General features: G+C 42.6%; 1 protein-coding gene across 1 annotated transcript in view; it reads right to left on the bottom strand.

Moving 5' to 3' along the window:
• Positions 1 to 204, bottom strand: part of LOC126424644 (uncharacterized) — a 29,899-nt gene extending 29,695 nt beyond the window's left edge. Inside the window, exon 1 of the mRNA XM_050087376.1 lies at positions 133 to 204. Within this exon, the coding sequence (XP_049943333.1) occupies positions 133 to 204 (72 nt within the window). The remainder of the gene's footprint in view (positions 1 to 132) is intronic.
• Positions 205 to 12,261: the final 12,057 nt, after the last annotated feature.

Genomic DNA, 12,261 nt, shown 5'->3' with positions numbered 1-12,261 from the left:
AACGGGACATAACGGGGGCGTGAGGCGTGCGTCGTCCAACCCCTGAGTGCGCGGCAGAAAGCCACGCGGTCGCCGCTTTCACCCCCCAGCGCTGTCTGCCAAAACAGGATGTCCGCTGCCTCGAGCACTTACCACTCTATGATCCTCGAACGATCTCTCTAGCGTTCCAACAATCAAATCATCGTCGTCCTCATCTTCATACATTAGGCCCTGTGACCTGTTACGTGCCGGCCGCTGTGGCCGAGTGGTTCTAGGAGCTTCAGTCCGTAACCGCGCTGCTGCTGCGGTCGCAGGTTCGAATCCTGCCTCAGGCATGGCTGTGTGTCATGTCCTTAGGTTAGTTACATTTAAGTATTTCTAAGTCTAGGGGACTGATGACCTCAGATGTTAAGTCCCATAGTGCTTACAGGCATTTGAACCATTTTTGAACCTATTGCGTACTTCAAACTTGGTATTTCGATCATCGGGTCACTCTGAGAGACCTTCTGGCTCATACCTGTACACCGAATTCAGCAAACGTTCCTCGCCCATCCGTTTTACAAGTTGTATCGTAATTAATAGTGAAGATTCACATAAGGACGTAAGTGAAGGCACTGGTGCAATAACGAGATATGTCATTACCTAATTTCGTTTGAAACAGAAAAAGACTGTCTACAAATTGGAACAAGAAGTTTTAATCGGTCCCGTCCTCTCCCAAGCTTTATTTTAAGCCACCAGCACACCGTAATAGATGACTATATAACTTCAAAATGGTTCAAATGGCTCTGAGAACTATGCGACTTAACTTCTGAGGTCATCAGTCGCCTAGAACTGAGAACTAATTAAACCTAACTAACCTAAGGACATCATACACATCCATGCCCGAGGCAGGATTCGAACCTGCGACCGTAGCGGTCGCTCGGTTCCAGACTGTAGCGCCTAGAACCGCACGGCCACTTCGACCGGCGACTATATAACTAAAAAAAGATTTATTATCTATAAAAAAGAAAACTGTTGCCCATGTGCAAGTAGGACACGCGCACTGAGGGTTCTGTACAAACCTAATTAATTATACAGACAGTTCATCCAATCCGGAAATGGAGAATATCGACGATTTTTGCCTGTTATCGACATTGGTACTCCCAAGATATCGGTCCCAGCGGTTCCAAGGCTTTTGGGAATGTTTCAGTTTCAACTTTGAGGACGGATAACAAATAACAAAAAGAATTGTCTTTTCGCGTTATATAATTACAAATTGGCAATCTCCCTATTTTTTTCCTTCAGTTGTACTTTGAAATTTTTCGTCTTGCCACATTTCGCGTTTGCACGTCAATATGAAGTACCCTATATGCTTTATATAAGTGAGTATTCGAGTACCAAAATTTGTTACATAAATGGCCGTGTCTTTCGATTGCACTGACTTAGATTTAACTTCTTTACACCAGCAAAGGGCCATAGACATCTGTATGTGACAAACTTCAATTTGATACATCTGCCGTTCCTGAGAAAAAGGGGATTTGATGGACGGACGGACAGACTGAGAGATAACAAACGATATTCTTTTTTCGTGCGATATAGACACAAATTAACAGTTTTCAGATTTTTTAATTTGGTTGTACTGTGAAACCCCGCTTCTTCCCAAATTTCATCATGCTACATAAATGGGAAGAACCTACAAAGTTTTGATGAGTGAGTTTCCGAATATGAAAATTAGGTACATAAATTGCGGTACCTTTTGGGTTCTTTGACTTTCAAACTTACATTTATTACACCACCAGCGAACTATAAACCTTGGTGCATGAAGTAAATTTCAACTTGATAAGTCCACAAGTTCCTGAGAGAACGAGGTCTTAACAGACGGCCGGATCGACTGACAATCAGATGAGAAATGACAAAAACTTTTTTTTATGTTACATAACTACAACTTAACATTTTTCGTATTTTTTCCTTTGCTAGTACTGTGAAACCTTGCTTCTTGCCAAATTTCATAATTCTAGGCCGACGGGGGAGTATCGTATAGCTTTTGACGAGTTTCGGGTATCAATGTATGTGACATTAGTGGTCGTATCTTTTCATTGCAAGGGATTCCAGACCATGGCATGTGACATGGCATGGGGTTGCATTTCTGTCACGTTGAACGATTCTCTCCAGTCGTCGTTGGTCCCGTTCTTGTAGAATCTTTTTTTTGGGCACAGCGACTTCGGGGATTAGAAGTTTTACCGAATTCCTGATATTCACGGTTCACTCGTGAAATGATCGTACTGGAAAATTCCCACTTCATCGCTACCTCGGAGATGCTGTGCCCCACCGCTCGTGCGCCGACTATAACGCCACGTTCAAACTCACTTAAATCTTGATAACCTGCCATTGTAGCAGCAGTAAACGATCTAACAACTGCGCCAGACACTTGTTGTCTCATATAGGAGTTGCCGACCGCAGGGCCGTATGCTGCCTGTTTACAAATCTCTGTATTTGAATACGCATACCTATTGGCGCTTCAGTCCAGTTAACTGACATTGTCAGTGTAGACGCGTAATTTATTATTTCAGTGAATGTCGACTTTTTGTAAAATCTTTATTAGCTGTGATAGCATATACTAACTTCCATATTCGACTGTTGTCGGACATCTTCAGATCAAGCAGTGTGTAAGATAAGAGGTCACTTTGTCAACTGGCCCTGTACGACATTCCCTTACGTTGTTTAAAGCCAATTGGCAAAGTACACTCTTATCATCAAAGCTGCTGTGTATATTTTGATGAGCGGTAAAGTCTAAACTAAGTATCAAAATTCCTATACACTATCTAGCTTAATATGTATTTTACAAAAAAATCAACATTCACTTGATACATATCTCGTGATAACGACACACTACAGGTGACTACATGCTTCTGTTGACTGGAGTGTTCAAAGAAACAGTCCATTTCAATGGTAAATTTCTCATTATGAGCACTCTTCGTGTCAGGCCGAAGCGGGTTTTTTACTTGGGACGAGAAGTCTACAGAGCGAGGTGGCGCAGTGACTGGCACACTGGACTCGCATTCGGGAGGACGACGGTTCGAACCAGAGTCCTGTCATCCTGATTTAGGTTTACCGTGATTTCCCTAAATCGCTTTACGTAAATGCCGGGATGTTTCCTTTGAAAGGGCACGGCAGACTTCCTTCTCCACCCTTTCCTGATCCGATGCGACCGATGACCTCGCTGTCTGGTCCTTCCTAGCACCCCCCACCCACCCCCCCACCCAAAAAAAAAAAAAAATCAACCAACCAACGATGTGTTAAAACAGATTCTTGTGTGAGATCAACTGTCTTGGATGTATTCTTGAGGAGTTGTTTGCAGTCCCTTGGTAGTTAAAACGGATCATGTTTTCTTCTTTCATTTTCATCTAACCGAAAGGTGCGATCACAGGGTAAAAGCTGCAGCTTGGGCAGGAAAAGCATGAATTTTTGTCGTCAAAGATCCTGTGATGACGTTTGTGTACTAGAAAATGCACCACGTTGTGATGTCTTTTACGATACTGCAGTGTTCTGGAAATATATGCAGATGCTCTCCATTTTTGTATGTTATTAATGAAATCGTGCAGACAGTTTGTCACTATCGCTTCACTTGGCCCTTTCCACTCAAAAGTCTCATCGTCCAGCTAACGGTAAGTTTATACGTTCCTGTATTACAGAAGTCCAGTAAAATGAAACGAATGAATTTTGTTGATTTCCCATCTCGGGTATTAATAAACGCTTCAGTTGTATTTGGTCCTTTATTACTATACCGCTACCGGTTTCGTGAGGCTAAAAGCCACATCTTCAGGTGAGCATATGACTAAAACATTAGAGCGGAAAAGCTTGGAATCTCTTTCCCAACATCCGTTGTCTGTCAAACCAACTGTGCGCCAGGTACATGTAGTCTGCGCCCGCGAGCTCGGCTCCAGTTCACCATCGGCAATGGAGGGTGAAGCTTTGACAATGCCAGCCACTCGTGCTGGCGAAACGTCAGAAAAATCATTAGATGAACGTCGGCCGAAGAACCCGAGACAGAAGCCAATAGGCAGTTTGTCAGAATATATTGTTATTACTAACGTATGTTTGTTTTATTTTGTGGCTTTAGTCTATGTAATATTGTTGGGTGACTTGGCATTGCAAAACGTTCCGTATTTTTAAGCAAAACGTCATCCAGCTCGAGCAACCGTAGTCTTAGGGTTCTGCTTTTTTCACGAAGTCCGATTCACCACAGAGAGAAGAAACACGGTTAAAAATACATGAACGGACCTTTAACAGAATGCTCATGCTCAAGCGCAGAGAGTTTGTATGAAACATATTTTACCAAACGTAAACTTAAGTGATATCTATTTAACATTCATTACTATAATTCATTGTATGGTCTCGATCCAGTTACTAATGAGCTAAAAATAAATAAATAATAAAGGCGCCATACGTAGCCTTGAAAATGGCGTCCGTAACGGGGGTGCAGTCCAGGAAGAGAAATGTTGTTTCTTCTGGCGAAAAACCAAAGCACCATACATATTAACAGGTGCTTGCAGAATTCCTACAGAGACATCACTTCGAACTGGAAATAAAGCGGCAATCCACGGAGTGGCACCACAACACTTCTCCACCAAAGAGAAAGTTCACAGCCACACCCTCAGCAGGAAGAGTCATGGCGACGGTGCTCTGGGGCTCTGAAGGGGTTCTTCTGTTTGATGTTCTCCATCATGGTGCAACAACCAATTCTGAATGGTGGAGTGCTACCCCCAGGAAATTGAAAAAAACAACTTCAGCGCGTTTGTTGCCACAAAAATGCAAACGAATTTCCCCGCCTTCATGACAACGCAAGGCCTCACACTAGTGTGCGCACCCGGGAGGAGCTCACAAAACTTCATTGGACTGTTCTTCTTCATCCAATCCATCTTAGAACCCAGGTCTCGCACCTTCCGTCTGTTGGGCTCGATGAAGAATGCAGCCTGCGGGACGCAGTACATGGATGAGGGGGGGGGGGGGGGGGGAGGGGAGTTATCGATGGAGAAAACTGTTGGCTCCAACGTCGACCAGTGGAGTGGTACAATGCGGCGCTCCCAATAAGGTGGCATAAGGCCGTCGCACTGAACGGAGAATATGTTGACATTAGAGTTTTGTAACCAGATGTGTAGGTAATAATATGGTATACTGGAAAACCAATCTGCCTTAAAAAAAAGTGTTGCAGTACTTATTGGACGCCCTTTCGTATTAAGCGTGGTACATGGAACTAACAAACTCTTATTGGGATAAATACATTGGCCCTTTCCCTGAAGAGTAGTGTGGCCACATTTCCCTATCGGACTCCATGTCAGCGTTAGTGGTTCGCAGATGAAACTCTCAAACGCAGAAACAACAAGAATTTCCTGGCAGATTAAAACTATATGGCAGACAGAGATTCGAACTCGGGACCTGCCAGGAATCTGCCAGGAAATTTCATAACAGCACACATTCCGCTGCAGAGTGAAAATTTCACTCTGGGCCATGAACTACGTTTGCAGGCGAAAAGACACTGTTTGAACATAAATGTTGTGAAAAAGTATTACTGTATGAATATTTAAGATAACAAGAACAACAGAAATGATTTACCTCATGTCAGACGACTGAAAGAAAAGGTTGTGGCCGAGCGGTTCTAGGCGCTTCAGTCTGGAACAGCGAGACCGCTACGGTCGCAGGTTCGAATTCTGCCTCGGGCATGAATGTGTGTGATGTCCTTAGGTTAGTTAGGTTTAAGTAGTTCTAAGTTCTAGGGGACTGATGACCTCAGATGTTAACTCCCATAGTGCTCAGAGCCATTTGAACCATTTTTTAGAAAAGGTGTTACTAAACTGCAACGGAAAAAGCTTCCTCTGTTAAAGTCACTGAGTAAAGTGATGGTGTATATTACAAGTGGTGTGACCGCTTCTGGGCAAGCCACAGCCCTGTTCAGGGGCCGCGTGGTCTATGGGGCCTTGCCACGGTTCGCGCGGCTCCCCGCGTCAGAGGTTCGAGTCCTCCCTCGGGCATGTACGTGTGTTTGTTGTCTTTAGCTTAAGTAAGTTTAAGTTAGATTAAGTAGTGTGTTAGCCTAGGGACCGAAGACCTCAGCAGTTCGATCCCATAGCAGCTACCACCTGTTCAGGGCAAAAACTTGGCAATGGCTATTTTTCGCAACTTGGCAGTTTTGCCCCAACTTAACCTACAAATATATTTGAAACGCAAACTTTCCGATCAAGTCCCCATCTGACTGGGCTCAAATTTCATCCACGGAACATGGATCAGGAATGTGGTGCAAGGACGATGGCGCACTGGCACATTTTGCTGCTGATGTAAGACTAAAGCTGCGCTCTCCAGAACAAAGTTTCGGTGGTTTCGCTACAGTACACAAATGACGAAGCAAATGGTGGTACTACCGCTAGTATTGGTACTAAAAGAAACAAGACTGAATGTGTGAGAGAGAAACTGCGAGCCGGAAACTTCTCTCTGTTTTTTTTTCACAAGATAATTGTATTTTATAAGTAATAGAAATAAGTTGATAACGTAAATTCTGCGTTCTTATCTAACCAAAGCAATTACTTCTGCTGCAAGCACAGTTTAAGTGCACAAACATAAAAAGTATATATACTTATTGTTATTCGCTTATACTCAATAGAACGTTCTTCAGCTTGACCAAAGGCGGGTGCTTCCTGTTATTGCTGATAAATGCGACATTTGTTTATGCAAAAGAAAAATATGTTTTATATGAGTTCGACGAACTAGTGAAGTGATGTTTTATATACATTTGTCTTGCGTTTTTTTCTGTTTTGATTTTACTTTCTTGTCGAGGAAACTGCGTTTTCTGACGCTATGTGATAATTCTGTATTCTTTCTTCATGGCTCTGTTTCACGTTACAAATCACAGTTTTCGAATAAATACATGTTTTAGGATGGGTCCGCCTTTAGCAAAATACAGTTTTGTATTTTATCCTAAACATGTTTCACTGCAGTTGCAGTGTTTGGAATAAAAACTAAATTGTGTTTTGCTAAAGACATATGAATTGTTAAAGCAAACACGGCCAAAAGAGCTACAAACTCGAGATTACTTTTTCGAATAAAATCTGAATTAAACATTGACAGTTTAATTTTGCTGTAAATACTGTTCAGTTTTAATTAGCAGGAAAACAAAAATGTTCCATAGGTTACCGAGCCCTTTATAAATCCTTTTCAGTTTCTGGACGGTTCGCCGCTTCCGGTTGTTAGGTGTATCTAGTAAGACACTGGTGAAACATTCAAAGGAAGCGATCGTTATGAGGTAACGGCCGACAGATATACATAACTCTGTTACGGCGTTAACTGGCCGAAGCTACTGGGCAAACTACCGAAGTCTACGCTTACTTAGGCTAGTCTACGGTAGCCGGCAGTAGTTCTACAATTCTGTCAGACACTATACAGCACGCCATTATGGACCAAAGTGGACAGGTCGAGCAGAGTCTGTACTTTTGCCTCCAAGATGGTATGTGTTTTAACACTTGCTTAAGATCGCTTTTTTGTCTGTTTGTTCCTTACGAATTTTGCAATTGATTTCAAACAAACGTCCCGAAGAAATAGAGACTTGAAACTTTAAACATACCTCACAACTGGATGACAGTGAAATAGTAATCTGTCCTCTTGTCTGGTAAGTGGTGGAGGGCACTTTATTTACCACTATCATTTCGCGATGATTTAGAGACTTGAAACTCGATGACAATGCTATATCAACTCGCTTTCTTCTCGGGTGTGAGTTGGAGGGTACTTTGTGTACCTCCGCTATTTCCCCCTTTTCCTGCTCTACTTGCGAATGTTTAGTAGTAAGAACGATTCTGGGAACACCCCTGTGTGAACCCGATACTCTCTCATTTTTACCTCCGAGATCTCTTCGTGAGGTAACAGAAGGAAGAAGCAATTTATTGGCTGATGCAGGTGAAGGGAAACTAAAATAATCCTTTCAGAGCATGCTGATGTAACAGCTCCGTACGTACCAGTCATACACGACTGCTCCCTCGACGAAAGATCCGTACGGAAAACTGGAAAGTTGCACAGGTCATACCAATAGCCAAGAAAAGAAGTAGGAGGACTACACTGAACTACAGACCCAAATCACTGACGTAGATTTGCAGTAGGATTTTGGAACATATGTTGTGATACAACTTCACGAAGTACCTCTAGGAAAACAATCTAGTGACAGACGGTCAGCACGGATATTGTTCTTGTGAAACACAACAAGCTCTTTATTCTCACAAAGTAATTAGTGGTATCGACAGAGGATCTCATATTGATCCCACATTGATCTACATTTCCGGAAGGCTTTCAATACTGTTCTTTCCAAGCGCCATCTAATAAAATTGCGTGTGTATGGCGTACCGTTTCACTTGTGTATCGTCTCATTTGTGCTACTGGATTCGTGATTTCCTCCGTGAAATGCCACAGTTCGTATTAACTGACCGAAAGTCATCGAGTAAAACAGAAGTGGTATCTGGATTTCCTTAAGCAAGTGTTAGAGGCCGTCTGCAGTTTGAAATCTATATAAATGACAAAGGAAATAGTTTGAGCAGCCATCTTAGATTGCTTGCAGACGACACTGTCATTTATCGTCTAGTAATGTCATGAGAAGACGAAAACCAATTGCAACATCATTTAGAGAGGATATGTATGTGGTGCGAAGAGTGGCAATTCAACTTAAATAATGAAAACTGTGAGGTCACCCACATGAGTACTAAAATGAATCCATTAAATTTCGGTCACACGATAAATCAGACAAACATAACGGCTCTAGATTCCAATAAATACCTAGGAACTACAGTGAAGAACAAGATAAACTGGCACAAACACATAGATAATGTAGTCGGGAGCCAAATCCATTACTGCATTTATTGGCAGAACACTAAGAAGATGCTACGAGTTCTACTACAGAGACTGCCTACACCACGCTTCTCTGTGCTCTGATGGCGTTCGGTTTCGCTTACTTACCAGATAGGATTCGCAGCGGACATCGAAAACGTTAAAGGAATGGCAGCTCGTTTTGTATTATCGAAGAATACGTGAGAGAGTGACACGGATAAGATACGCAAGTTAGGGCGGCCATCATTGAAGCAAAGGCGCTTTTCGTTGCGGTGGGATGATTTCACGAAATTTCAATCATCAGCGTTTTCCTTCGAGTGTGAATATATTCTGTTAATACTCACGTAGTACATATGGTGAAATGATGGTTATAATAATGCAAGAGAAATCAGAACTCACACGGAAAGATTCAAGTTTTCGTTATTCCCGCACGTTGTTTGACTGTGAAACGGTAGAGAAACAGAGTTAAATTGATTCAATGAACCCTCTGCTAGGCTCTTAATTGTGAATTGCAAAGTAATCATGTAGCTGTAGACGTAGGATCTGACAATATGGCTTAAATTAATACTATGATAAATGCTTCTTTTTCGTGGTGCCGGCCGCGGTGGTCTCGCGGTTCTAGGCGCGCAGTCCGGAACCGTGCGACTGCTACGGTCGCAGGTTCAAATCCTGCCTCGGGCTTGGATGTGTGTGATGTCCTTAGGTTAGTTAGGTTTAGGGGACTAATGACCTCAGCAGTTGAGTCCCATAGTGCTCAGAGCCATTTGAACCATTTTTTCGTGGTTATTTGGAATAAGATTCCAGTCTCGAGGTCATGTTGGGATTTACAAGCTGCAACATAGTTGCGAACAAAACCAGTGAGCCAAGAAGTATAGTATCTGTTTCTTCAGTACAGTTTATGTCAACAGGCTACAGATTTCGGTCTGCAGCGATCCTCTGCAGATCTGAAGAAACAGGGGATACCAAACACGACTGATGGCCAATCCACATCTTGTAAACAATAAATTACGACGTAATGAAAAGTTTCTGATTTCATACATACAGAATACGTGAGCTTAAAAATACGTGGCGAATCATACGTGTTTAAAACGTACCCTAATGTAAAAGAGCCAGATTGACAAGTCAGGAGACAAAAAGAATTAGCATAGGCATCGTCTAAACAGAGACATAATGTGAACAACACTGCTGGAGTACAAATGTGACACGAAAAATATGTTACTCGTGTAAACTCGTCAGGTGTCGCTACCGTACTCACATTAGACAAAATATGTTTATATGTAATTAAGTAGAAATGGTTCAGTTAAGTTACAAACTTTGCTTTTGATAAATCTTTCGGGGTATAAGATCATGGTCCACAAAACTTTTTTGTTCGTAACGTTTCGTCCATAACTGCGCTGGACGTCTTCACAGGCGTTGCCCCTCCGTTGAATCTTGCCGACTGACAGATCGGACATGTGAGAACGACAGATATATTGTAGGAAAAGGGGCGTGGCCGGAATTACACGTGATAAGCAGAGATGACTTTGTCAAAGATAAAACTTAAATATCGATTGTCGTCTTGTCATGGCTTCTTCTTTCCTATTAAAAATGGTTCAAATGGCTCTGAGCACTATGGGACTTAACATCTTTGGTCATCAGTCCCCTAGAACTTAGAACTACTTAAACCTAACTAACCTAAGGACATCACACAACACCCAGTCATCACGAGGCAGAGAAAATCCCTGACCCTGCCGGGATCCTATTAAAATCATCCCTATGTGTACATTTCAATGGCTTCTCTATATAGCCGTGGATAATAGCTCGTTGTCGTAGATGAAGTGTTTGTTTCGGAAAACTTCACTTCGTGACTTCCTGGCTGAAGTGCAGGCTCTGCTACAGCCGATTTGTCTTGTTGTTGTTTTAATCTTATTGGACTTAACTGCTAAGGTCATCAGTCCCTAAGCTTACATACTACTTAACCTAAATTATCCTAAGTACAAACACACACACCCATGCCCGAGGGAGGAGTCGAACCTCATCCGGGACCAGCCGCACAGTCCATGACTGTAGCGCCCTAGACCGCTCGGCTAATCCCGCGCGGCCCTAGTCGGCAAAGACTTTCGTGTTCCTTCAGCCGTGTCTTCAAGCTTCTCTTGGTTGTTCCAATATAAGCTTTAGCACACGTAAATGGGATTTTATATACGCTACATGCAGAGGAGCGCGTTTGTCTGTCTCAGATCGGAGTGCTTGACCTATTTTCTTTGTTGGTCTAAAAACCGGTCTAACGTCGTGTTGCTGTAAGATCTTCCTGTATCTGATCTGTTACTTTTTAAAGTAGCTATTAGCTCATGCGTGTGGTCCTGGAGATGTGTTCATTAGCCTCCATGCTCCAGTTGGCAACATTACACACCGAACACACACATGTTGAACACAAAATGCAAAGTGCAAGTGGTGTGTTGAAAGTAACGAGTCACGTGCGGGTGAAAGAAGACCGGGAATCGGACAACTGGAGCGTGGAGACTAATGAACACATCCCCAAGGACCACACGCATGACCTAACAGCGCTAGAAATCGTAACGCCGAACGATGATATCACATAATGAAATTTGTGCTACAAAAGTCGATTTTAACCTAAAAAACAAGAGAAAAACACGACAGAATGTAACATAGTAACATATTGTAACTAACACGTAATACGTTTGTTATACGTATAAAGAGAAACATGTACTACAGGCCACTGAAAATGCGTCACAAATAAAAGAAGCAAAACGCGTATGGTAATAAACAAACTGCCTTCAATTAGTTGCATAGACCTCCACGAATTTTGAAGCACCTGAGGAACTACGATAAACAGAAAAAAATGAAGATTAAATGTTGTCTTTTCTGCTTGCGGCTGTCAAACACTGTTAATATTATTTATCGGTACAGGTACAGCATAAAATAGGGGTTATCCAAGTACTATTGTACTTCTCAAAATAACATCGTATAACGTACAGTGTAAACCAAAAATGATAATATACAAATGCTACCTGAGTAACTGGCATTATCCAGTGTGTATTAATTCAAGTCTTCTGTTATCCCATCTCCTCCTTTCCCGCCTCTCTGCCCCTCCCCCCCCCCCCACTACGTGTTCATCTCCTCCTGCCCCTCTCTCTGTCCATCTCTTCCTCTCCCTCTCTCTGACAATCTGTTCCCCCCTCTAACTGCATCTCATCCTCCCCCCTCTTTGTCCATTTCTCGCTCCCCTCCCTCTGTCCGTCTCCACCTCCTCCTATCTGTGCTGCTCTCCCCCTTCCCCCTTGCTGTCTGTCCATCTCTTCATTCTCCTTTCTGTCTCCACGTTATCACACTTACCGCATAGTAGGCTAGTGCTTCTTATCCTATAGTATTTCTTTCCGTATTGTAACTAATATGTGTGCCAAATTTGACTGAAATCGTTCCAGGCTTTTAGGATGAGCTTTTTTC

This window comes from Schistocerca serialis, chromosome 10 (assembly GCF_023864345.2).
Source record: "Schistocerca serialis cubense isolate TAMUIC-IGC-003099 chromosome 10, iqSchSeri2.2, whole genome shotgun sequence".
Lineage (NCBI taxonomy): Eukaryota > Metazoa > Arthropoda > Insecta > Orthoptera > Acrididae > Schistocerca > Schistocerca serialis.
This window is presented reverse-complemented; position numbering and strand designations above follow the sequence as displayed.